The following is a 24,034-nucleotide window of genomic DNA, read 5'->3' on the forward strand; positions in this document are numbered from 1 at the left end:
GTTGTTATCTTTTCATTCAGCAGCAGCCTAACAGCCCATGGATAGAAGCTGTTCTTTACCCTGTTGGTGCGACAATCATGCTTCTATATTTTCTGCCTGAGGGCAGGAGATCAAGAAAGTGCCGGCCAGGGTGTGAATCATCCCTGAGAATTTTCCTCACTCTCCTGAGGCAACGTTCTTCCGCTATTTCATCCATCAGATTCACGGGACAGCCCATAATATCTTGTGCTGTATTCACCACCCTCTGTAGGCACTTACTATCAGTATATGTCAAACCAGCGTACCACACCGCGATGCAGTATGAAAGGACACTTTCTATTGTTGACCGGTAGAAGGCGATCATCAAATGTTGATTGGCATCGTTCTTCTGCAATACTCTGAGGCGATGGAGTCTCTGTTGGGCTTTCTTAACCACCTGGGTTATATTTATTTACCAAGTAAGGTCTTCACTGAGATAAACTCCTAGGAATTTAAAGGAAGATTTAAATGGGAGAGAGTGCTGTTGTACTCAGGTCCTGATATCAGGCTTTCCATAATTATATGGTTGATTACTGCGTTAACAGGATGCTAGACTAAATGGGCCTTTGATCTGACCCCAAAGGGCTCTTCTTATGTTCCCACTTACTAAACTGAGTAAAACATTGTGCGTTAGTCTCTGTGGAGTTTTATTGGTGGCATATGTGAACCTCATTTGCCTCTTATTACCAGGAGTGTCAAGGACCAAAAGCCACCTTTAAAAACTGTTGCCACTCAGAGGCGTCATCTGCTACTCATTAGTACCTTACAACAGGAGTGTAGTTTTGTTCTATGTAAAGTTTCAAAGTGAGGCTCATGTGTTGATCATCATGACTGTAGTGCATATTACCTGTATAGGGAAGCCTTTAAGTATGTAATGTTTTATTGTGTTTTTATATATGTTGGAAGCCACCTGGGCAACTCAGTCAGATGGACAGGGTACAAATAAAAAAGTGTGTGTGTGTGTGTGTGTGTGTGTGTGTGTGTGTGAATGATTATTGCCCAGCTGGCTGGGTTTCCCCAGCCACTCTGGGCAGCTCCCAACACAATATTAAAAACATGATAAAACATCAAACATTAAAAACTTCCCTAAACAGGGCTGCCTTCAGAAGTCTTCTAAAAGTCAGGTAGTTGTTTATTTCCTTGACATCTGATATGAGAGTGTTCCACAGGGCCCTCTGTGGAAGGCCCTCTGCCTGGTTCCCTCACTTCTTGCAGTGATGGAACTGCTGGAAGGCCCTCAGAGCTGGACCATAAGTGTCTGGGCTGGATGATGGGGGTGGAGACGCTTCTTCAGGTATACTGGTCCAAGGCCCAGTTATTATTATTACCTAAGTTATGACTTTGGGGCAGGTGCATTAAAAATATAAGAAGAGCCCTGTTGGAACAGGCCAGAGGCCTGTCTAGTCCAATATCCTGTTCTCATAGAGGCCAACCAGATGCCTAAGCGAAACCTTTAAGGATATGAGGATAATTTTTCATTCTCCCTTCTAATCGTATACAGCAAGTCTGGCAATCTTATTTCTTTATGGAAAAGAAGACCTATTGGCTCTTTAAAGTTAGTTGATGAGCAGGGAGTGGGCAACCACAGCTTGAAGAATTATTTGCAACCCTATACATTGGTATACCTTGCATTTCCAAATGGCACCATCTAGGGTCCAATTTAGACCAACTGAGGGCTATCGCCTTTAAATGTAGTGCAGTCAAATGCTCACAGTTCTAATTAGTGAATTTTGAATCCTAGTTTTCTACAGGCATCCGGTTTACCGTTCAGCGTTTTGAAAATGCCGAATTCAGCATCCAGTTTGAACTGCAAGTGAGAAGGTAAGCTGTGATCCTGGAGACTCAGTCTGAGTACTGAAAAGTGCACGGAGCTGAAAGAGGAGGTTGGAAAGAGTGCTACTTTCCCAACTTCCTCCTTTAGCCATACGTAGTTTTCAAGGGGGGAAAAGGTAATCGCATTCATGACCTCATGACCAAGTTGCTGCTTTGTGCGCACATGTTAAAGGCTTTAGGAGCACCAAGAAAAACCTCAAGGGTACCGTTAAGGTGCCATGCTGGTAATTTCTGCTCTGTAGTGTGTATTTAGCAGAGGGATAAGAAATAAAATTTCTTTTTCTTACCTTGAAAGGGTAGGAAAGCCTCCAAAAGATAGTTACTTTCCTCCAGAGATTCTCCATCATTCTCAGCAGTAACAAAGGAATGGTCAAATCAAAGTTTACAAAGCAGAAGGCAGTTTATCACTAGTTCAGTCCACATGTCCATGAATTTGGTGCAGTTGCTACAGAAGGAAAGATTACTGGATAAGAGACATATGTCATGGGGCTTTTCCAAAGAGCAGCTATCATCACTCTAGATATGTTTCCTAAGCACATCACAAGATCAGTCTTTAGAAGTCCTGGGTTTTGTTGCATTATTGGAACATGTAATCTGATTACTATCATAGTAAATATATTTTCATGTTGATATAATAATATATAGGTAAATGAAGTAGAAATGAGACATATTTCTTCATTTAATTAAATGTGTGCCTCTTTAGTTAGCATTTTTTAAACTTGTGAAATCAGCCTGTGTGAGTAGTCAGGAATGTGGTTAGAGCTGTGATTTCTCTCTACACAAAGAAACTATGGAATAAACTGGTAGATTACAAAAATTACAAAGCCAGTGGCATATTACAAATGCAACAGCTAATGCAACAGGTGATTTTTCCAGGTATACTGCTTGCCAGCTCGGTGGTGCATAGACCCTCTGGAAATATTTGTATACTCTTCAAAGTATGGCACAAATGCTTTCTTTCTTATTTCTAATATTTCTTCCTTTTCACTGAGGAGTGATAATCACTACCCCTTCATCCATGTCACCTCTGGTAGCAATTGATCAATAATGTTGGAAGGAAGGTTTTATAACCTATATCCTATTTTGGGTAGGTTATTATTAGGATATTGGGAGAAGGATGTGGAGGAAGAACCAATTCCTTCATAGTTATCAATATACACGTGACGTTTCCTTGATTCATGAAGATCCAGGCCTTATCTATTATTCCAATGGCCCCAGACAGTTGGGTGCATCTTCCACTACTACCCTGCTCCAACTCTCAAATAGAGAATTGTTAATTTGATAAGTGCTGTAGCCCCGAGCACGATAGGCTTAAGTAAAAAATGCTTTCAGGTTTATATATGTGAAACATAATTAACCTTTTACAAATTTCTTTTAGTTCCAACAAGGTTAATCCCAACAGTAATCTGGTTGACCTTCAGATCAATATAAGTGCAGTAGCTCAAGTACAGGTCAGAGGGTAAGTACATTTTGTATTCAGGCTGGACATTAAAAAAAGAACCTAACCATAACTGTTTGCTTAGCTTACTGTGAGTGGGCAATAGTTAGGCCACAATGTTGATTGGTTCAAAAATGGGATTGGGCTCAAAAGCAAGCTGGTCCTATCATTAAACAGAGTGAGTCATATATCGGTTGCAGATGCTGGAGTGAGGCGGAAAGACAACAACCTACAATTCTTCCTGAGCTTATTCTCATCTGTTAGATGACAGATCTGTGTGTGTCACTTGGTCCTACCTGTGCCTAGACTTTTCTGTGCCCCTCAAGCTCACCTGCCACCAAGGGATGTGTTGAAGAACACTGTCCCATTGCCAGTGTGGATCATAGGAGCCAACTCATGGGGACTGAGGGGTCTTCGGCCCTCCCAATAAAATATTTGAGGGGGCCCCTTCTGTACATCTTCATCTTCTGTACATGGAATGCGAGGTTCATGTGCACCCTCCTGTCCTTTGCCTCAGGCACCGAAAAGTCTCAGGCTAGCCCTGCTCAATAGAACTTTGCCATTCAGAATTTCCACTGATTTCTCATTCTGCCAGAACAATTCCTCATACAAAGAAGTCCTATGCGCAGGAGCTTGATGTTCTGAACCTACCACATCATACAAATGGGCAGATTGTATATTTGCGACTAGGTGTATTAACTTTGTTATGGGGATTAAAAACTTACTGTGCTTTGTATATTTGTCCTCCTTCCCTCTGTCTAACTTTGAGCTACATGGCAGATGGCACAATGTGCCCCTCTCCATTGTCCACTGTGGTTGTTTCTGCACATTTGGTTTAGCACCAGACATTAGTGCTTCCTTCGCATTCAGAATCCCTAAACTAGGAACTCTAGAAAATGTTTTTAAAAGTTAGAGAGAATGGAGCTGGCGGACCCACTGCCTTTGTTTTCTTAATCGAGTTTAGATGTGGAGCATAGCCCAGAGAGCTCCATCAGGTTGCCCAAGGGCTTCTGTGCACTCGGCGATATTCCCTGGGAGCAACATTCCCACACAGTCTCACAAATTGCTCTTGAAACCTCTCCAAGTTTCCAAACCGGTTCACGTTGCAGCATGGAGAACACTTCTTGGTGGAAATATGGCCAAAGGTCCACACAGCACATGGAACTAATTGAGCAATTCACTGGAGAGCGGCCAGTTTCCTTAATAAAATATCAGCAATCTTAAGTATACTTTTATCAAACACGTGCATATTCCTATGCATCTACTTTGAGTCAAGTGCCTAAATGTAAACATCTGTTGCTAAGAAGGAGGCAGGTGAAGAAATAAAAAGAATAGTACAGGATGTTAAAATCCTATGGCTGGACATAGCCAGTCTTAGCCATAACTCTGCGGCTTCTAAAAGTGCATCCTGCCTTTGCAGGGCTTGGTAACATCACATAACATGGAAATGTCTCATGATCTCCAAAGTGCATTAAAATGGATGCTGTTTATGAAATAATACATCTTTGGCTAGACAAACACATCTTAAACTTTCCTTCCTTCCTTTGCTTCTTACAAAGCAATTTCCCTTGAAAATTAAATGCTTACTAAAAATCTTGCTGTTATCTATTCAGTTTATATACTGCCCTTTATCTGGGTGGTATACGACAATAAGAACACATTGCAGAGCGTCAATAATAAAAACATAATGAAAAGCATAACAACAGACATCACCATAATAAAATAATCATAATGTTACCTTATCATTATTCATGGATATATTTAAATGGATATATTGTAATTTTTGCAGTCTGGTTCTTTGCATTGCTATTAACTATTTAGAAAGACTGTTGAAGCATGTTCTCTATAAACTGAGAGGTGCCCCCCTCAAGCTGAACAAACAGGCATTTGTGTGAAGATGGAGCGGTGGTCTCTTTGGAAGGACCCTGTGATTAATTTCATGCACAATTGCCTCTTCCTTAAAGCCTGGAGATTCATGCCGTAATGAGAAACCCAACATTCCTAATATTCCTCTCTGCGATACCAAGAGCCTTGGAAAGCTGTTGTATCATTTTGGGGAGGCAGAACGCAAGGAATCCCTACTAGGCAGTATCTATACATTCACCCCTTTCCCTCTTTCTTTATTCCCTCAAACATGGATGCTGGGTAACTAGGACTGAAGCTTGGCTGTGGTGGAGAAGCTCACATACAGGAAAGGGGATTTTGGGGGGGGGTGCAGTGAGGAGGAGGTAGGCTGAACCCTGTCAGCATCTACCAAAGCATAAGGCTGCTTCTCATAGCAATTGAGCTTGCTGCAGTTACGTAGGTGTTTTCCATAATAAACACAGTATTACGGTATTTATTATTCCATAATAAACATATCTGACATTCAGACTTATTGTCAAACCAAGGTTTTGGTTCTACAGGAATGGAACCTAATGGAACTTTGATTTCAGGTTCTTTCTCCTCCTATTGCATTATGCAATCTCCTCCACCCCCCCTCTTGCTGATTTGTGGCAAACCATAGATTACCATGTTTACCACTGTTTGATCCTGGCTTACTAGGCCAAATTACAATCAGTTTTGAGTCTAGTATGTCTCTTGCCAATGTATGTAGTTCTCTACAGCTCTCTTCTTAGCCTTACAGCAATGCTGCACAAAGGGTCAGGCTAAGAGAGACAGTGACCAGCACAAGGGTGTCCAGCAAGTTTCCAGGCTCAAGAGGAATTTGAATGTGTGTCTCCCTGGTTCTAGATTAGGGATAAGGAACCAGTGGCTCTCCAGGAGCTGTTGGACTACAGCTCCCATCAGCCCCTGCCAGCAAAACACGGGGTTATGGGAGTTGCAGTCTAGCGAAATTAGCCATATGTGTTCACCGTTCCTGTTCTAGGCCGACACCCTAAACCAGGGGTGGGGAACTGGATCTGGTAGCAGGCCAGATTCTTCCTTCCCTCACCACTTGTGGGTCAGCTTTGAGAGGTGGGCAGTGCCAACCGCCTGTCATTCATCTGACACCATTATGACTTCATATGGCAACTTGAAAGGGGCTCCTTTTGAAGTCCATTTCAATACAAAACTGCTTGCGAATGGACTTTCAAAGGCAATGTCTCACCAGTCAGGTAATGGGCACTAAGAGGCATCACTTTGAAGTGTGTTTCAAATAGTTTTCAATGCAAACTGCTTCAAACTGACTTTTAAGTGATGGCAGCCACGCCTTTGCTTGCCTCTCACCTGACATCACATATGACATCAAGGGTGGGGCAGGTGGACATGGTTTGGGGAAAATAGCCATGCGCTAAACACAATACCATGCTCCCACACTTTAAAAAAAAGCTACATGGGTATATGCTCATGGAAAAATTCCCACATGCTTGCAGTCAATTTCTAGTTGCTATCATACATAACCATTGTTTCCTTAAATCAGATTTAATGTTTTTCATTTGTATAACAGACAATTGATCGGATAGGGCTGTGCTTTTGTACCATTTCAGAGTCTCCCATCCTCCACAAATCATTTTGCCAATTCATAACTGGGAACCAGAGGACGAACCTACTAAAGAAGATGAGATTGGACCTTTGGTGGAGCACATATACCAGGTAAATATGCATATACAAATGAACCATTGACTTCCAAAAGATTCAAACCGTGAAATTATTCTTTGGCAGTCTTTGGGGATTTTGGCCAGCCAGCAACACTTCGCATGCAGCAATGCTGAGTTTGTGAGACATGCCTCTGTCAGTTTCAAGCACAGCCACCACAAAACCCACAAAAAGTGAAGTTGCCTTGGCAAGATTGAAATTGACAGAACTGTATATGGAACCAGATGATACACACATGTTTGTCAAGAGGTATCCGATACTAATAACAGGAAATTATATTAGAATAAAGGTTGTTTTTAAGCTTGAAAAGCATGCCTTTGAACACCACACACAAATATACCTATTAAAAAACTCTCTCCCCACTTCTTGAAACCTGAAAAGGAGTCAGTCCACTCTGGGTCATCTTCCAACCAAATTAACCTGAACATGGGCGAGACTTCCCCACCCTTCACAATGCTCCTGCCCCAGATATGGCCACTCAATTGGGTGTGTGAGCCCTGTGAAAAACATCACTGGGCATTAGGGAATGAGGAGAGCTCCAGAATGGGAATACAGAGTTTGTGACTCTTCAGATGTTTCCAGACTCCAACTCCCATCATTCCTGACCACCAGCTTAGATCTCAATTGGGAAAAGAATGACCCAGCTGTGTTTACACAGCCAGAGTTGAAAGGAGGAACCAGCAAGAAAGTCGTTTGGCGCAAAAGCTACACAAAAGGCCAAGAGAATTTATAGGCTGTGAGCAATTACCCAGGAGAAAGTTGGCATGCCATGAAGAGAGCTGTGAGGACATAGGATTGCTAAGGTAGAATCAAGTGCATGGCAAGAGAATTCAGCTGGTTTTGGCTTCTGTCGCCACACCATTACAACCTGGCAACAAGCAGCAGAAAACATTGGGAAGGGAAGGGGCAGAATTGATGGGAATGAACTAACTAACTGTATCTTGGGCTGCAGGATTCCAGTTCAATTTATTCTCCTCTTTGTGTGTGTCTACTCCATAGTTGCAGAACATTGGGCCAAGTGCCATCAATGATACAGTCTTGTATGTGGAATGGCCAGTTCTGAGCAGAAAGGAATTCCTTCTTTACATCCTTCACATTCAGACACATGGACCACTGCAATGTCAAACAAGCTCTGCAATCAATAGTTTGGAAATAAAGGTAGGGGACTTACATGGAGTTTCTTGGTTCACCTATCTGGAGTAACTGTTTATTTTCTCAAAGTTCCAACCAGGACTCTGCAATCATCATCTGAGGCCCTTCTTTGTGTGCCTCCTCCACAAGAGGTCTGGAAGGTGGCAACACGAGAATGGGCGTTTTCTGCAGTGGCTTCTAGTTTGTAGAATGCTCTTCCCAGGAAGGCTCACTTGGCACCTTCATTACATATCTTTAGGTGCCAGGCAAGAACATTCCTCTTCTTTCCAGACCTTTGACTAATTAAATAATCCACCTAATTCCGCCTTTCTAAAACAATATGTGAGCTGAAACATAGCCATCGTTTGAAATACAAAAGCTTCTCTGAATTTTGCAACACAGTTCTCAAGCCAAGCAATATGCATAAAAATGCATGTATTGGTGAAAATAACATGCACAAATGTGTTAGGGAGGAAATGCATACAAAAATGTGTGTATTAGGCAAAATTGCATACAAAAAAATTGTATATTAGGATAAATTCACACTTTAATGCTGATGAAGTTTCATTTATTTGTTTATTTAATTTATTTAATTTCTATACCGCATTATATTTTCAAGAAAAATCCCAAAGCGGTTTACAGCATATTGAATCAATAAGACATAAATAAAACAATCTGAAGAAAGACAAATATAGAGTATACAGTCAAAGCAACATAACAGAAAACAAAAAAAAATTATCTTAAAGATTTCATAATAAAACATTACAAAGGAGCTCAACTACAGAATACATATTTAACATAGTAGGACTGGGTGAGTGTGGGCCCCGCTCCCTAGGCCAGGTGGAAAAGGCCTTGCAGGGAGCAGCCTTCACGCCTTACAGCCGGGCGATGTTCCTCTGGCCTCATGAGAACTTTTCTTCCAAAAATAATTGCAAAGTGATGTGGAAATGTGGAGAACTGAATTTAAAATTCAAAAACTGCCCCCCTCCCTGCCACATGAAGCAGGTCTTTGCCTCTGTCTTTTTACTCCCCCCAACTATGCCTTTTTCTTTCTGTTTTTCTTCTTTCTGTCATGTGTGATGTGTTCTAAACTGTATTATTATCTTCATTTCTCTCCCACGAGATCTTTCCAGTTGTTTGTTTCCTGGAGTAATACCAGGATCACTTTTATTGCCAGCATTGTCATATGAGCTGTATAATGTTTTGCTTTAATTTGTTCAGCCCTGGTGAAAAATTGCACATTTATTCTAGTCGCACGACTCACATCAGAATACAATTTCTCTCTGCTTGTTCCAAAGTTGACGTCCTCCTTATGTTGCAGAGAAGCAAAAAAAATGAGACTAAAATAATTTTATTGTAATTATGAACAAAAAAATGACATATCAACAAAAAGAAATGTAAGTTCTAAGATTTAATCTACAGATGTTATATTTGGAGCCATTCATCCAAAGGTCCCCCACCCCACATAGCAGTGCTGAAGTCCTCAGTTGGAATAATTCATTTCCCAGAAAGTAAACACACACACACACACACACACACACACATACACACACACACACACACACACACACTCAACCTGATCCTGATCATACCAGAAGTATTTACTGGTACCAAAAAATACTAACAACTACTCACAAGATTTCTAGAAATCAGAAATTTCTGCCTGGATGAAAATAAATGGAACCCTAGGCTCAGGAGTTTAATTAAAGCAAAATAGCATCATGAAAGTTAATCAGATGGCAAAAGAAACAAACCAATCTTGTTATCTAGTCTTTAAAACAAAATATTTTACAGTATCCTTCCTGGCTGTAGTTAATCCTCTTGCTAGTTGAAGAGGGCAAAGTATCAGCTCTCAGGGTAGAGCTGTTAAACGAAAAGAAGAAAAGTCAATAGCAAACCCAAGATCTCTGTTAGAGAGCAATTGCAGAGTTATGTTCACAGCTCTTTCTTCTTTCCCTTTGCAGTTTGCTGTCCCAGAGGACACTCCGGAACTCGCTGCTTTCTTACGCAACTCCTCCATTCCCCACTATGTTGGACGGAGGGAAGCCAAAGTGGTGGAGCATCAAAAGAACTCTGCAAAAGTTCTGGTGAGATGGATGGAAGTTACAGTGCTGCACATTGAAGACTTTTGGGTGCAGTCTTAAGGATGAGTGGGGGGCTGTTGTTATTCTAGTGCTGGTATGACCAGTGACAACTGCACTTCCCTTCGTGTTTTGGGGAGTATGCTGTGAGCTTTAACTGCCTGTTCTTACACGGAGAAAGAACCAGAAGCAGAAACACTTATGTCATAGTTTATGGCCTACCACATATAATTACAGCTTGTCTGAAAGAATGTCTGGCAATTGAGCACACAGATCTGCAGTCCTGATGACCAATTTTCAAATGGTCAAATGAATATGAAATTTCCAACAGTATCCCAAAGGTGGTGGACACCATGCGCTGTTAGATATACTGTTGCTTCCCAAAATCATCTTAATAAAACAAAACAATATAAATATAATAATTTCACATATTGCCCAGGCTTCCCTCATTTTCAGGGATTTTGAAGGAGGGTCCTGCGAATTATCGGCACCTTTAGCAAGCTACAGCTTCCAGGATTCTTTGGGGAAGCCATGACTGTTTAAAGTGGTGCGATACCGCTTTCAAGTTATAGTTCAGATGGCGCCACACTAAAGAACCCTCTTCAGATCTTCCCACTTGCAACAGGAAGGTCAGGGTGAAATGGGCATGGCCAGTACACATCCATCCATCCTCCTCCCCAGTTTGAGCTGTCACGTATTATTTTTTGAACACTAGGACAGCTGCCAACAAGAAACTCTGCTTATTTGTTTACCAGTTCTTCCAGATTTTTTTTTAAAAATACCAATATTTAAGTTTTCATTTTATTTTTTCTTGAAGTTTAATTTCTTTCATTTGTGGGGGAGGGCAGGTGAGTTGTCCTCCCCTCAAACTTTAGGGTGGGTGTTTTTTTTCCTCTCCCCCTTAGGTTTTGTTTTGTTTTTTCGTTCTGCAAAGCTTGAGATTGCACCAAGTCTACTGGTACCTTCCCCCTTGTGCCATTTTGGCTGCATAGAGTTTGTCACTCAACCCTGAATTTTGCAAATAGAGGGAATGATTTGGAGCAGGATTCAGATTATGCATTGGGGCGGGGGGGGGGGAGAGAGCTCAACAACTCTTCTGTCCAGATTCTCACTGTTTGAAATATGGCAACCTTAGGAAAGAAATTCAAGAGAAAAATCTGAAATCAGTTATTGTTTTAATTTGGCAGTATGAAAATCTTCTTACAGTTATCTTGGTTTCTTATTCTAATTGCCAGAGACAAACTAAAATGTATTCTAAATTCCATGGAGACCACCTTTTGTAAAATATTACCGCTCAGCCGTAAAAACTGTTTAATGCCTCATTATCTGTTATCTCCCACAATGACTGGCCTGCCTGTTTGCCAGTACAGATTCAACAACTGCAAATGCTTAGCCCCAATGTTAACTGTGTGTGGGATCTGCATTTTATATAGTAAAAACAAACAGAGCCAGATCTTTTATTCAGTAGTTTGCTCCAACTACTATTGTGCTTGGATTTAGCCTGACAGCATTTGGTACTGTGTCTCTTTCTCATGTCATCTTTTGGATAGTATAGAAGGGAGATGATTAAAGGGAGAGAAGAGCACACCATTTATCTTGTGCTCTGCTGCTTACACTGGTCTCAGCATCCCCCTGCAGTACTCACTCAGGGGCTCTCATGACAGCCTGCCTTGGTTTCTTGGGCAAGGAATGCCCCCCGTACACAATTCCATTGTGCACATCATGGAACATCCCCCAGCATGGAGGGAGAACAAACATATTGAACTGCTCAAAATCTTGTGTAATATTGAAGTCCATGGATTGCAGCCCATGGCTGGGATTCAGAAAATCTACTTCTGGCAAGCCACAGGGTTTGCCTTAGCATAGTAGAATTTTTGACATATTTCCCCCTCTAACAGCAATGTCAGTGCCAAACAGTGTTTGGAATGGAGGGGAGTTTAAAAAGCAGAGTTACCATATGGAAGGTGGAGGGCAGGAAGGGTCTTATGTTTCTATGGGGGGGTTGTTAAAACCCCTGTGAGCGCAGAAAAGTAATTGCAAGTTTCTTTGGATCCTGGGCTTATAAGTTCATCCAGTTCCTGCAATATTAACAACAAAATCACCCTTAGAATGCAAATTACATACATCTGAAAAAATCCCTGGAATATCTGCAGAAGCCTTTCATTATGTGAGTCTTTCTTTCATCTAGTGCGATTATGAATTGAAAAAATAATACATACCTCGCTTGCTCCTACAAGACAGAGAGATAAACAAATCAAGCTAGATTAAAGAGTGATTAAATAAGAGAAACTAAACAAACATGTCCTCTAAAACATTGCTTTTCAGTAAATTCTGTATAATCAAGGCCCTGCTGAGGAAGTGGATGGGAGCTGAGAAAACACAAGTTGAGAAAACACAATCTCTCATTCAGCTCTCATGGAGAACTGAACGTTTATGTAGCATCATGTAATTTTCTGTACAAATTTAACTTCGCACCGCCATTTAGGGAGTTTGCAATCCAAAGCATCCAGTTCCTCTCTTAAGATACAATTGTGCGGAAAGAGCACCATTACACAGAAATGCAGGGCCCCTCCAAATTGTTGTTTTATTGCGGGTGTATTCTGTGACATGTTCTTGATGCAACGATACTGCGTTAGTGGTGGGTTTGCTCTGCTTCTGCGGTTCTTCTCCAGTGCTACCACATTATTGCTGTCCGGACCTGCTATAAAGCAGGACCAAACCGAAAACAGAACATTTGTGGGGTATAAAAAGTTAAGGGATTTCAGCAAGACATTACAGGAGATGCACTGGTTGGAAATGAAGCAGTGTGACTCCCCAAATATCTTTGCATGTGCAAACAATTACCGTATTTTTTGCTCTATAAGACTCACTTTTTCCCTCCTAAAAAGTAAGGGGAAATGTGTGTGCGTCTTATGAAGCGAATGCAGGCTGCGCAGCTATCCCAGAAGCCAGAACAGCAAGAGGGATTGCTGCTTTCACTGCACAGCGATCCCTCTTGTTGTTCTGTCTTCTGAGATTCAGAATATTTTTTTTCTTGTTTCCCTCCTCCAAAAACTAGGTGCGTCTTATGGTCTGGTGCGTCTTATAGAGCGAAAAATACGGTAGTTCGCATATGACCACTCCTACAGCATCATGAGCACAAATCATCATGACTGTGCAAAAAAAAAGATGCTTGGAGGAGCTCTAACATTAAAGTGTCAATTTCAGTGTTGGGGGAGTCAGGGATAACATAAAAGATCTACAACTTGGTGTTTATTGTGCCATAATATATGTATGTATGTTGCAGGTGTCTTCCTTTGTGCCCTTCAATTCATCCTCGCTTACAGCTGATCAGCTCTCAGTGTCACTAACTAACCTCGATACTGATAATTCTTATCATAAACCTCATCAGTAGTCTTAGCCTAACTAAGCCAATTAGATGATCTATCCATGTATGTTTCATAATTTTCACACACAAGGTTTTCACCCAATGGGTGCATTAGAGTCCACCATAATGGAGACCCCACTAAAATTCAACCCCAAGTAAAATTCAAATATGTTGTTTCCTCATTTTTACAGTTTACATGGGATTTTAGTTAAATAACAAAAGTGAAACCATGAGAGTATTGTGTTGAATGAAATGTGCTAATTTTCCATTGTGGAAACCTAGGTTCTACACAAGTGTCTCCAAGGAAATATAGATTCAATTCTTATGACTATATATGCATTTTAAGTAATTCATTTTTTAAAAAAAAAAACAAACAAACACAAATTCAGTCTATTTTTCCTTTCCAAAAATGAAAATCCATCTTGCTGGGAATGCACATGGCATGCAGGACACACTGTTTGTTAATGCTTTTGTCTAGATCCCAAAAGATAGTTAGAATGTCATATTGTTTCCTGTACAGAATTGCACAAATGTGGAGTGCTTGATGATAACTTGTTCAGTGGGACTCTTAGAAAGAGGGAAAAGTGCTGCACTGAAAATACGGTCTCGTTTGTGGGCTTCAACATTTCTACAGGTAAGAAAATGCAAGCTAAAATATTGGGAAATGTTTCAGTTTTGTGTATTGTATGTGTATTATGTACTGCAAAATGAAGCTTCCCCTGAGAGCCAGTGTGGTGTAGTGGTTAAGAGCGGTAGACTCGTAATCTGGGGAACCGGGTTCACGTCTCTGCTCCTCCACATACAGCTGCTAGGTGACCTTGGGCCAGTCACACTTCTCTGAAGTCTCTCAGCCCCACTCACCTCACAGAGTGTTTGTTGTGGGGGAGGAAGGGAAAGGAGAATGTTAGCCGCTTTGAGACTCCTTTGGGTAGTGATAAAGCAGGATACCAAATCCAAACTCTTCTTCTTCTTCTGGCTTCTGAAATCATAGCTACAGGCTGCTTCTAGATTAGAGTAGGGAAACCTGCAGCCCTCCACATGGCTGAGGCTGATGGGAGCTGTAGTGCAACACCATCTGGAGAGCAATAGGTTCCCCATCCTTGCCCTGGGCCTGTAAGACACTAGAAATCTCATCTCCTCCAATCAAACCCCAATTCAAGTGTGTAAAGGCGAAAGTGAACTTCAAAACACTGGTCTTCCCTTCTGTGTGCAGCTTGGCTTACTCCATGCCAGAGGTCCAAGTCTCAAGCTTGGGCTAAATTTCCTATCTCAGTTTTTAGCATTATCTGTAAAACAATGCATGCCTCTTTTGTATGTGCCACATTTCAACTTTCTAACCAATGTTGAAATACCTTTGGGAATCCCTTTCATTCCAAGGTGAGACAGTCAATTGTCTCACTTACACATTTCGCTAGTAACAAGCTGCTCTGGGTTGTACCATTCAGAAACCTTTGAAGTTTCTAGATGGTGTGGGCACAACTTAACTGTTTGGGGAATACAATCTCAGCTCCACCTTTTGAGAGAAATGTCTACGAATTCTCCACTAGAGTTTTCCCTTAAACAGCATGCTAGGACATACTCAATGTAACGTGTGACGCTGCCTTGAAATTATTGGGGAAAGGCAAGTGACCCTTATTTCCAGTGATCCACTGGATCTCACTGATCCTCAGGAAAGATTCAGTGACCAGTAATAGATGCTGTGGTGGTCTGGTGGTGCTCACCTGCCCCCTCAGCAGCTAAGCCTCTGAAGTGGGCAGGGAGGTCAGCATGGTGCAAACACCACCAGCAGTGCCAATCTGGTACCCTTGCTGGGGCATTTCACTGTGCTCATCTCACCAGTGCACCCCTTCTCCTCTCAGTAAGCAGCAGTGACTCAGCTGTTGGGAGTTCAGATGAGTACCGCCATACCACAGCATCCACTACTGGTAGAGACCTGTGTCATACAGGTAGATCCAGCAGCAACATTCCTTTTGAGGAATTGCCCTCATCTGCATAAGCTGAAATGCTCCAGGGATCACCTAACTTGAATGAATATATCCGATTCCCCCAAATTTGCCTTACACAATTGCCTGTCTAACCAACTATCTGTGCAAAATGTCTGATAGTGGAATTTTAAAAAGAGAAGCACTTTTATTCTTCTTCAAACAACCCTATGTCGTTCAGTATGACATTAAACAAAATAATGGAACAGCAGCTTCTCCTTCCAGATACAAAAGTGTAATCCTGCCGAGTATTTAATCCATTGTGATTTATTTTTTTGGAATAAAGAACACATGTTTCATTTCAAAGAGTGAATAAATTATATAGATTTTTTTTTAAAAAAATGAACAACTTTCTAACTTTCTGAAATATTAAAGTGACATCTGCCTCACTGCAAGTTGTAGTCTGCCGCCTTAAAGCCTAAAATGTTATCACAAACTGCAGTAATATGAAGCGAGATGATTAAACATGTTTGGGTAAACAAGCAGCCCAGGGTCTCCCAATGAGCCAACAAAGATAATGAAGGCAGTTGAATCAGAGCCAAGAAAGGAGAGGATAGTTTCTGGCTTTCCTTCAAAGCTTGAATGCAAACAAGAACATATGTTAAATTTTGTAGTCAGCCTTGCTGAACCAGCAAATCATCAATTGCCTAATTCATACAAAAAAAGAAATAGCCTTATTTGGAAAGACTACATCGTGTTTCCACTATGACTTCTATTAGCTTTCCATTTATGTAATTTATGACATATCTGATGTGTTTATAAAATAAACTCTAGTCAAAGAGGCAAACTGTACTTTGCATGCAAACATATGGGTCGATGCCCTGAACAGCAACTTGAGGAAGCTGTGATTTTGAATAGGGAAGCAGCAGGAGGAGGGATATTTAAAATTTGAACCACCCCCTACATTTCAGAGCTTCTTTCAGGGAGATTTGGAGTTGAGAAGATATGGAGAAGGACATGATAAGGCAACTCCTTCAACATTCAAAAGAGCAGCTCCAGAAACTGCTTTTCTGAACATAAATCATTGGTGTAGTTTGTCCCTAACTTGTTTGACGCTGTTCTACCTTTTACAAACAACATTTGTGTGCAATGATCTCTCACAATGCAATTTTTGAAATAATAATCTTGGAGTGAAGTATTGCTTATATTACATGGCATTTGTTCAGGGTCATTTTCTTGGTTCCTACTAGTTAGATCTCAAGCTGGGAAGGAGTGCTAATGAATTCCCAAAGTGTGTGTTTAAATGGCAACAGCACATTTCTCACTTTCCTCCACCTAAATATGCCAGACATCAGAGGAAATGAGGTGTAACCTCTCCCTCTTTTCAGTGAAGCAGGACTAACATTATTACAATAACATGACCAGAAAATGTTGTTTAACAGTGTGCTTCAGTTTGGGGAGCAAAGTTCAGAACTACCACAAGGCCTCAATTAAGGAACATGGATTTTTGTCCCTTATAAGAAGGTTGATGGTGTTGCTGGATCAGGCCAAGGGATCTAGTGCACCTTCCTGTTCTCACTGTGGCCAAACCAGAAGCCTCTTGGAAGCAGGATCCAAGGACAATAGCACTCTCTCCACTTGCAATTCCAAGTAACTTGTATTCCCTCCTGAAAGGGACGGCTTTCCCTCAAACATAACTCAGCAAGATGAAGTTCTCTGGGGCTGGCTCTTCTGGTGTAGGAGCCAATATAGTTTCAAAGGTTGGAACATCATTCAGATCCTCTTGAGAGGAAAATAGGAACCCTACTTGATGCAGTCAACTGTTCCAACTGGCTAAAATAACGTCTTTTCTTCCTCCTCTTTCAACATTCCCACCTGCAAGCCAGATGCATGTTTCTCTTGCTTTCTCTCTCTCTTTTGTCCTTATATGCCTTGCATGGCCTCCACCCCTGTATCTGTTCGAGTGGGTTATTGACTTCTGCTGTTGTGCCTCATTGGGACCAAAGCAGGCACCATCATCCATCAACATGCCTACCAAGAACTCGTTAAATTGTTTTTCACTACCTAGGTGGGCCAGGAGGTTGATGTGCTTTCCAAATTACCTCTGCATGAGTCTGGCCAGTATGCAGGCAGTTACTGTTCTCAGCGTGCGTTGGAAGTGCTTAACTCTTTTGAATCCAGGAACCCATGTGTTTTTCATTTGCCAGAACTCTAAGGGTCAAAATTTTCAACACCTCAATAGAAGGTATATGTTTGAACATACCTAGGTTAGGGTGTTGGTCCTCCTGAGAGTGATAAAGATACGAGTGCAACTGTAAGCGGAGACCATGAAGCTCTCTAGATCGCTGAACCACTGGAACAGAACTGTGATCACGGTGCTGAAGAGGGTGGGAAGAAACACATTTTATATTTGTTCTAGCAACATGCTACCCATTAATACATGGGTAAGGGCAACTGCCCCTGCTTCAACACAGTTTATGCTACAGGTGGGTTGGTTACAGCATAATGCTGATTAACGCCAAGGTTGCAGGTTTGATTCCTGTAAGGAACAGCTGCCTATTCCACCTCTATGATTCTTTTATTCTATGATACTAGGTCCTGCCTACTCAATTGCATTTAGTGCAAACATCTGCAATGAGGCATCTGCTTGCATTCAGCTGAATACACGCAGACCAAGGTAGATTTAGGGCATCACAACCAGTTTCTCCCCCCTCACAGGGCACCGAGCCAAGAGGGCACCTTGCTGCCTCCTTCCCAAAGTCTAGTACAGTGGTACCTCGGGTTACAAATGCTTCAGGTTACAGACTCTGCTAACCCGGAAGTGGTACCTTGGGTAAAGAACTTTACCTCAGATGAGAACATAAATCGCTCGGCGGCGGTGCAGCGGTAGCGGGAGGCCCCATTAGCTAAAGTGGTACCTCAGGTTAAGAACAGTTTCAGGTTAAGAACGGACCTCTGGAATGAATTAAGTTCTTAACCAGAGGTACCACTGTATGCACCTCAGGAAGGAGGCTTGAGGGCTCTGACAAGGTCCTAGATTCCTCCTTCCTTCTTCCCAAAGCCTAGTTAGCACTCGCCCAGCTTTGGGAAGCAGATGGGAGGACTTCCAACATATATAAAAACATTAAAGAACTTCCCTATACAGGGCTGCCTTCAGATGTCTTCTAAAGCAGTGTTTCCCAACCTTGTGCCTCCAGCTGTTTTTGAACTACAACTCCCATCATCCCTGACTAGCAAGACCAGTGACAAGGGATGATGGGAATTGTAGTCCAAAAACAGCTGGAGGCACAAGGTTGGGAAACACTGTTCTAAAGGTTGTATAGTTACTTATCTCCCTGGCTTGGAGGTCGCATAACTCCATACCCTCCAATAATATTTCTCTGATGAAAATAAGGCATCCTAAGGAAAAGCGGGACATTCTGGGATCAAATCAGAAACCAAGACAGCTTCTGTAAATCCAGGACTATCCCTGGAAAATAGGGACACTTGGAGGGTCTGAAACTGGATATTGAAATGAGACATTGTACCATACCCCCCTCCACTTTCAGATTCCAGATTTCAGTGATCGAAATTGAATTCCAGAGTACGTCTTGCAGCTTAAGAAGCAACTGAGAGGATGCAGTGGCCCAAGGCACAGTTCAACTTTAAAAAAAGAAAAGTCCTGGCAGATGTTAATCCCCAGGAAATACCATGTGGTGGAGTTGCTGCTAGTAATGCAGTCTCATCATCGAAAGAGAACATACACTGCAGTGAAAAAAGTTTTTATTTTTTAAGTTGACGTATGTACTGTAGAGGGTCTTTGGAAATGGCTAATTCCCTTAACTGCTCATCCATCAGTTAGACACTGTGGGGTATCACTTCATGGTCTGATAATGTCAAATTAATGAGGAAGACAGGATATGCTCTTCGTTCAAAATCTCTCTATAAATTGCATGCAGTGCTGTATGTTTAGTAGCTTGTTTGGAAGTGAGCAGATGAGCATATAACGCTCCCTGGGGTTGGGGGTGCTGAATTGCTTAATGTAAGCTTTGGAATGAACACACTGCAGAATTTGGAAAAAGTGGAAAGGCAGAATCTTTATAGGATCTTATAGCCAAGATTTTAATGCTGCACTAGACTCTTCGAAGACTGCCATATTCATATACATTCATTAAGCAGCCTTTCTTCATTCTTCAAATAGCTAATTCTTGGTCAAATAAAATTTCTGTTTTAAGAGTTTTAACCAAATTGCTCCCCAAAGGAAATACAGCAGAACTAATAAATTTATATTTTAGTTAATAATAATAATATTCCCCAGCCACTCTGTGTGGCTTCCAGCAAAATATAAAAACATGATAAAACGTCAAAACTTCCCAATACAGGGCTGCCTTCAGATGTCTTCTAAAAGTTGTAAATAGTTGTTTATGCAATGGTATATAGAGGGTAACCAATCAGAATGGAAAACTTGTGTATAAAATGATTAGGGGGTTGTTAAAGGGGGGGGGGGATACCCTATCCTTTTTGCCCAAAAAGTAGACTTTTAAGTTGAAGGCAAGTAATTAATAGAGCTCCTTAAGGACAAGTGTGTGAGACCCATTTTATTTTTGGGAATGGAAGTACAAGGGAAGTAGGAGTACATTGATGACATTTGCTGATAACCCTAAATAGGGAGGCAGTATTATTACTACAGATGGAGGTCAAGAAATTATACAGGGCAAATGGGATGACCTCCTGAACCCAAGTAATAGAAATGGAATGAGACTGAACAGCGCAAAAATGTTATGGTCATACACTTGGGGAATCATATTAAACATGTTTGAGATCATCTGGGGATTCAGTAGCTGTAAACAACAGAGAATGGGAAAGATTTAAGAAAGAGATATACAAAAACATTGTAGGAGGTCATGTATTGGAATGGGAACTGTTGTTTTAGGTTGAAACCTCGTGGTTACAGAATGGACCAAACCTGGGAATCACAGGATGGTCTCTGATTTATAAGTTACAATACTGACATTATATTTGTAAAAACACTGTGGTCTGGTGGGATTATCAAAATTGCTCTTTGCTTCCTGACAAACCATCAGAAAGCCTGGAAATTTGGTACATACATAACCCCAAATATACTGATTCCTAGAAAAAAATAAAAATAAAAACTGCACCTTTGTAGCTCTCTCTGGGATATTCATTGCCACACCACCTAGGCAGCTGAAATTTGGCCTTGTGACAATTGCGAAAGGGAAAACAATGTAGAAGACAGTTTTGGCTCAGCATTGCTTACGGTCCATTCCTGACAGATACTGTCATATGGATGGGAGACGATACTACACTGAAGCAGAGTATTTCACAGCCACCCCTCCTAGATCACCCTGTCCTTCCCCAGGTCTAGACAGCTTCCCTTTGTTATTTCTTTGGCCCCAAAATGTTTGGAAACCACCGATGTTGCCGACACTTAATTCAGTGAAAGTTGCTTAGCTGGCTTCTTGTTACTAAAATGAAAGAATTAGCTCTCAGCTTTGGGGAACAATGACACATTTCTCAAAAGCACATGCCCCTTCAAATGAGAGTGTGGTTTGTGTAAGGCCCGCCTTCCAGTGCAAAGGTCAGGGATTAGTGTACTCATAAATCCTCTTCGCTGATGAGAGATAACATAACTTAAGGAGGCCTGCTCTGAACAGCAGCTGCAATGGCAGAAAGTAGCCCTAACATAATGGGGTGGGGGTGAGCAAGCTTATGCTGCCGGAAATTCCAAAGAATATAAACACTTTGCACTGGTGAGATGAGAATGCTGGCCTCACTGAAAATGTTATAACACAACGAGCCCCTGAATCTGTTGGTTGTGGAGCAGAGAAGGGAGATCCTTTTTCGAAACAAAGGAGAGATTCCCAGGTGTGGGATGTAAGGTGGGCAATGAAGTCTCTGAACTGGAGTTTTGCCAAAGATGAAACCAAGATATGAAATGATAACAAAACAGGAAATGCTGTGTGTTCTGAATTATGTTCCCATCGTCCAAAATGCATCCAAAAGTAGGGAGTATTGTATTTGTTTTTGATCAGAAGTATACAGTGGTAACGGGACGTGGGTGACGCTGTGAGTTAAACCACAGAGCCTAGGACTTGCCGATCAGAAGGTCGGCGGTTCGAATCCCTGCAACGGGGTGAGCTCCCGTTGCTCGGTCCCTGCTCCTGCCAACCTAGCAGTTTGAAAGCACGTCAAAGTGCCAGTAGATAAATAGGTACCACTCCGGCGGGAAGGTAAACAGCATTTCGGTGCGCTGCTCTGGTTCGCCAGAAGCGGCTTAGTCATGCTGGCCACATGACCCAGAAGCTGTACACTGGCTCCCTGGGCCAATAAAGCAAGATGAGCGCTGCAACCCCAGAGTCGGCCACGACTGGACCTAATGGTCAGGGGTCCCTTTACCTTTTTATACAGTGGTAATTAGGGTTACAAATGCTTCAGGTTACAAATACATCACATTACAGACTCCGCTAAACCTGAAATAGTACCTCAGGTTAAGAACTTTGCTTCAGGATGAGAACAGAAATCGCATGGTGGCAGCGGGAGGCCCCATTAGCTAAAGTGGTACCTCAGGTTAAGAACAGTTTCATGTTAAGAACGGACCTCCAGAACGAATTAAGTTCTTAACCAGAGGTACCACTGTACTTTCAGAAGAATAGAAACCGAGGTCTCTTCTTCTCCCACGCCCTTTTAAAGTTACCAAGTAAACTTCATCATGAGCCTGTTCTGATTCTAATTGTCATGAAAGCGAGATTTCCATGTGGATTCAGCCAAAAACTGTGTTTGGATCATATTGTTAGGATAATTCAGATGCTGTGCCAATTCATTCCTCGGCCACTCGACAAGTCTGTGAGCTGCTGGTGCCAAACTATGGAGCAGCTTTTGAGAATGAAACCCTTGCAGTCCAATCCTATACACGTCTGAGCAGAAAAGAGCTGCACTGAGTTCAGTGGAATTTACTCCAAGGAAAGTGTGTATAGGAGGGATGGGATATGTGCTACTGTCCAGCTATTCCTGGGCTCGACTCCCATCAGACCCAACCAGCATGTCCAATGGTCAGGGTTTGTGAGAGTTGTAGTACAACAATATTTGAAGGACTGCAGGATCTCCATCACAGGTGGATGAGCCATAAGGATTTACCTGGATGCTCAGGAGGAAGGGTGGGAAATAAATTAAATAAATAACCAAAATGTTCATTTCAGTTTCTGAATGAAATTGGGAAATATATCATACAGTATATCCCTGAAAAGAATCTTGTTTCAAGAAACATTGGAAGCTTTAGAACAGGGCTGAGGAAACTGGCCCTCCAGATGTAGTTGGACTACAACTCCCATCAACCTTGACCATTGGCCATGTGGGGCTGATGGAGGTTGGAGTCTAGCAACATCTGGAGGGCTCCAGGCTGGCAAAGGCTGATGTACACTATGTATGTTGATCGAAAGAAAGATGGCTATAGACTTGGTTTGCATGATCAAATCCTGAATTAATCATCCTGGCATACATTTCCTCTCTTCTACGTCCCTTTGCACAAGGCAGAAAAACAAACTAGGAAGCTGCAGTTAACCATAGCTTTTTGTTAGGTGCTAATTTAGAACTATGGTTAGTGGTATCCAAACAAGCCAGGATTCATAAGGCAAACATTAGTTCAAGTGAGGAAATAAACCAGGAAGCCACTGTGAACCATAGATTCCTACTCTGTGGACACCAGGGAACTCTTGTTAACGACTTCCAAACAAGCCTAGAGATAAGCCATGATTTACATGGAACTTGTGCATAGCCTAGCTTGTTATGAAGCCACAATTTGTGCAAATGCAGCTATTATGGGGAACATGGTATAGCACGTGTATATACTATTTCCACAACATGAGAAGGGAGATCAAACTGATAACTCAGACTAATCAAAACATTATTTGAAAACCTCTGTCTGTATTTCTTTTTTTTGTTCCAGAGGAGAAATGACCACTACTCTCTTTCCGTCAATGTGTCATTCGAAGTGAAGAAGATGCCGTACAAAGTTCAGCCAACAAAACTCCCTGAAGGAAGCATAGCAGTGAGTAGCACAGAAAACAAATAACACACTGATGCAAAACACGTGCATTGTTTGGTCATCCTGGTTGCTGCTGTATGAAATATTTATAGATGGGAAATCCAAGATAAGTCCTTCCTGTGTTTCTTGTACAGGTCCATCCTTTGAGAACTATTTAAAGGTTATTTGTGTGAGAGAGTTTAAAATAAACTGTAACGTTTGCTATGCAGCTGAGTTTCTGAAATGATGATGCTCAGAAGGGGGAATGGGTTAATTTAGACAGAACTCAGTCCATGCAGTTAGAGAATGGGAACCTGCGGCGATTGTCTGTAGGGCTAGGGCAAGGATGGCGAACCTGCAGCCCTCCAGATGTTGCTGGACTGCAACTCCCACCATCCCCGACCATTGGCCATGGTGGCTGGGCCTGATGGGAGCTGCAGTCCAACAGAAAGTGAAGGGGCACAGATCCGCCAGCCCTACAGCAGGGAGGCCAAACAACTGTGGCTGTCTGCTGCCATTTACCAAAAGATTAGGCCTTTTGGAAATGGTAAGATTACTCCAGAATGACAGATTTGTGCTTGTTCATTTATGTGTTCATGCTAAATATGGTTTGACCCATCTTTACTCAGTTATAATGAGGTAGAG

At 41.9% G+C, this 24,034-nt stretch overlaps 1 protein-coding gene across 2 annotated transcripts in view; it reads left to right on the forward strand.

The window, feature by feature from the left end:
• ITGA8 (integrin subunit alpha 8) overlaps positions 1-24,034 on the forward strand; it is a 123,790-nt gene that overhangs the window by 80,064 nt on the left and 19,692 nt on the right. The window contains exons 22-28 of one of the 2 annotated variants that reach the window (XM_081881920.1): positions 1,760-1,839; positions 3,230-3,310; positions 6,760-6,865; positions 7,868-8,026; positions 9,964-10,086; positions 13,968-14,081; positions 23,312-23,413. In XM_081881920.1, the coding sequence (XP_081738046.1) occupies positions 1,760-1,839; positions 3,230-3,310; positions 6,760-6,865; positions 7,868-8,026; positions 9,964-10,086; positions 13,968-14,081; positions 23,312-23,413 (765 nt within the window). Of the gene's footprint in view, positions 1-1,759; positions 1,840-3,229; positions 3,311-6,759; positions 6,866-7,867; positions 8,027-9,963; positions 10,087-13,967; positions 14,082-16,340; positions 16,926-23,311; positions 23,414-24,034 lie in introns of those variants that run through there. The other variant, XM_081881921.1, reaches the window with a different exon arrangement.

The sequence above is a fragment of the Podarcis erhardii genome (assembly GCF_964252035.2).
Source record: "Podarcis erhardii genome assembly, chromosome: 12".
In the NCBI taxonomy this organism is placed as follows: Eukaryota; Metazoa; Chordata; class Lepidosauria; order Squamata; family Lacertidae; genus Podarcis; species Podarcis erhardii.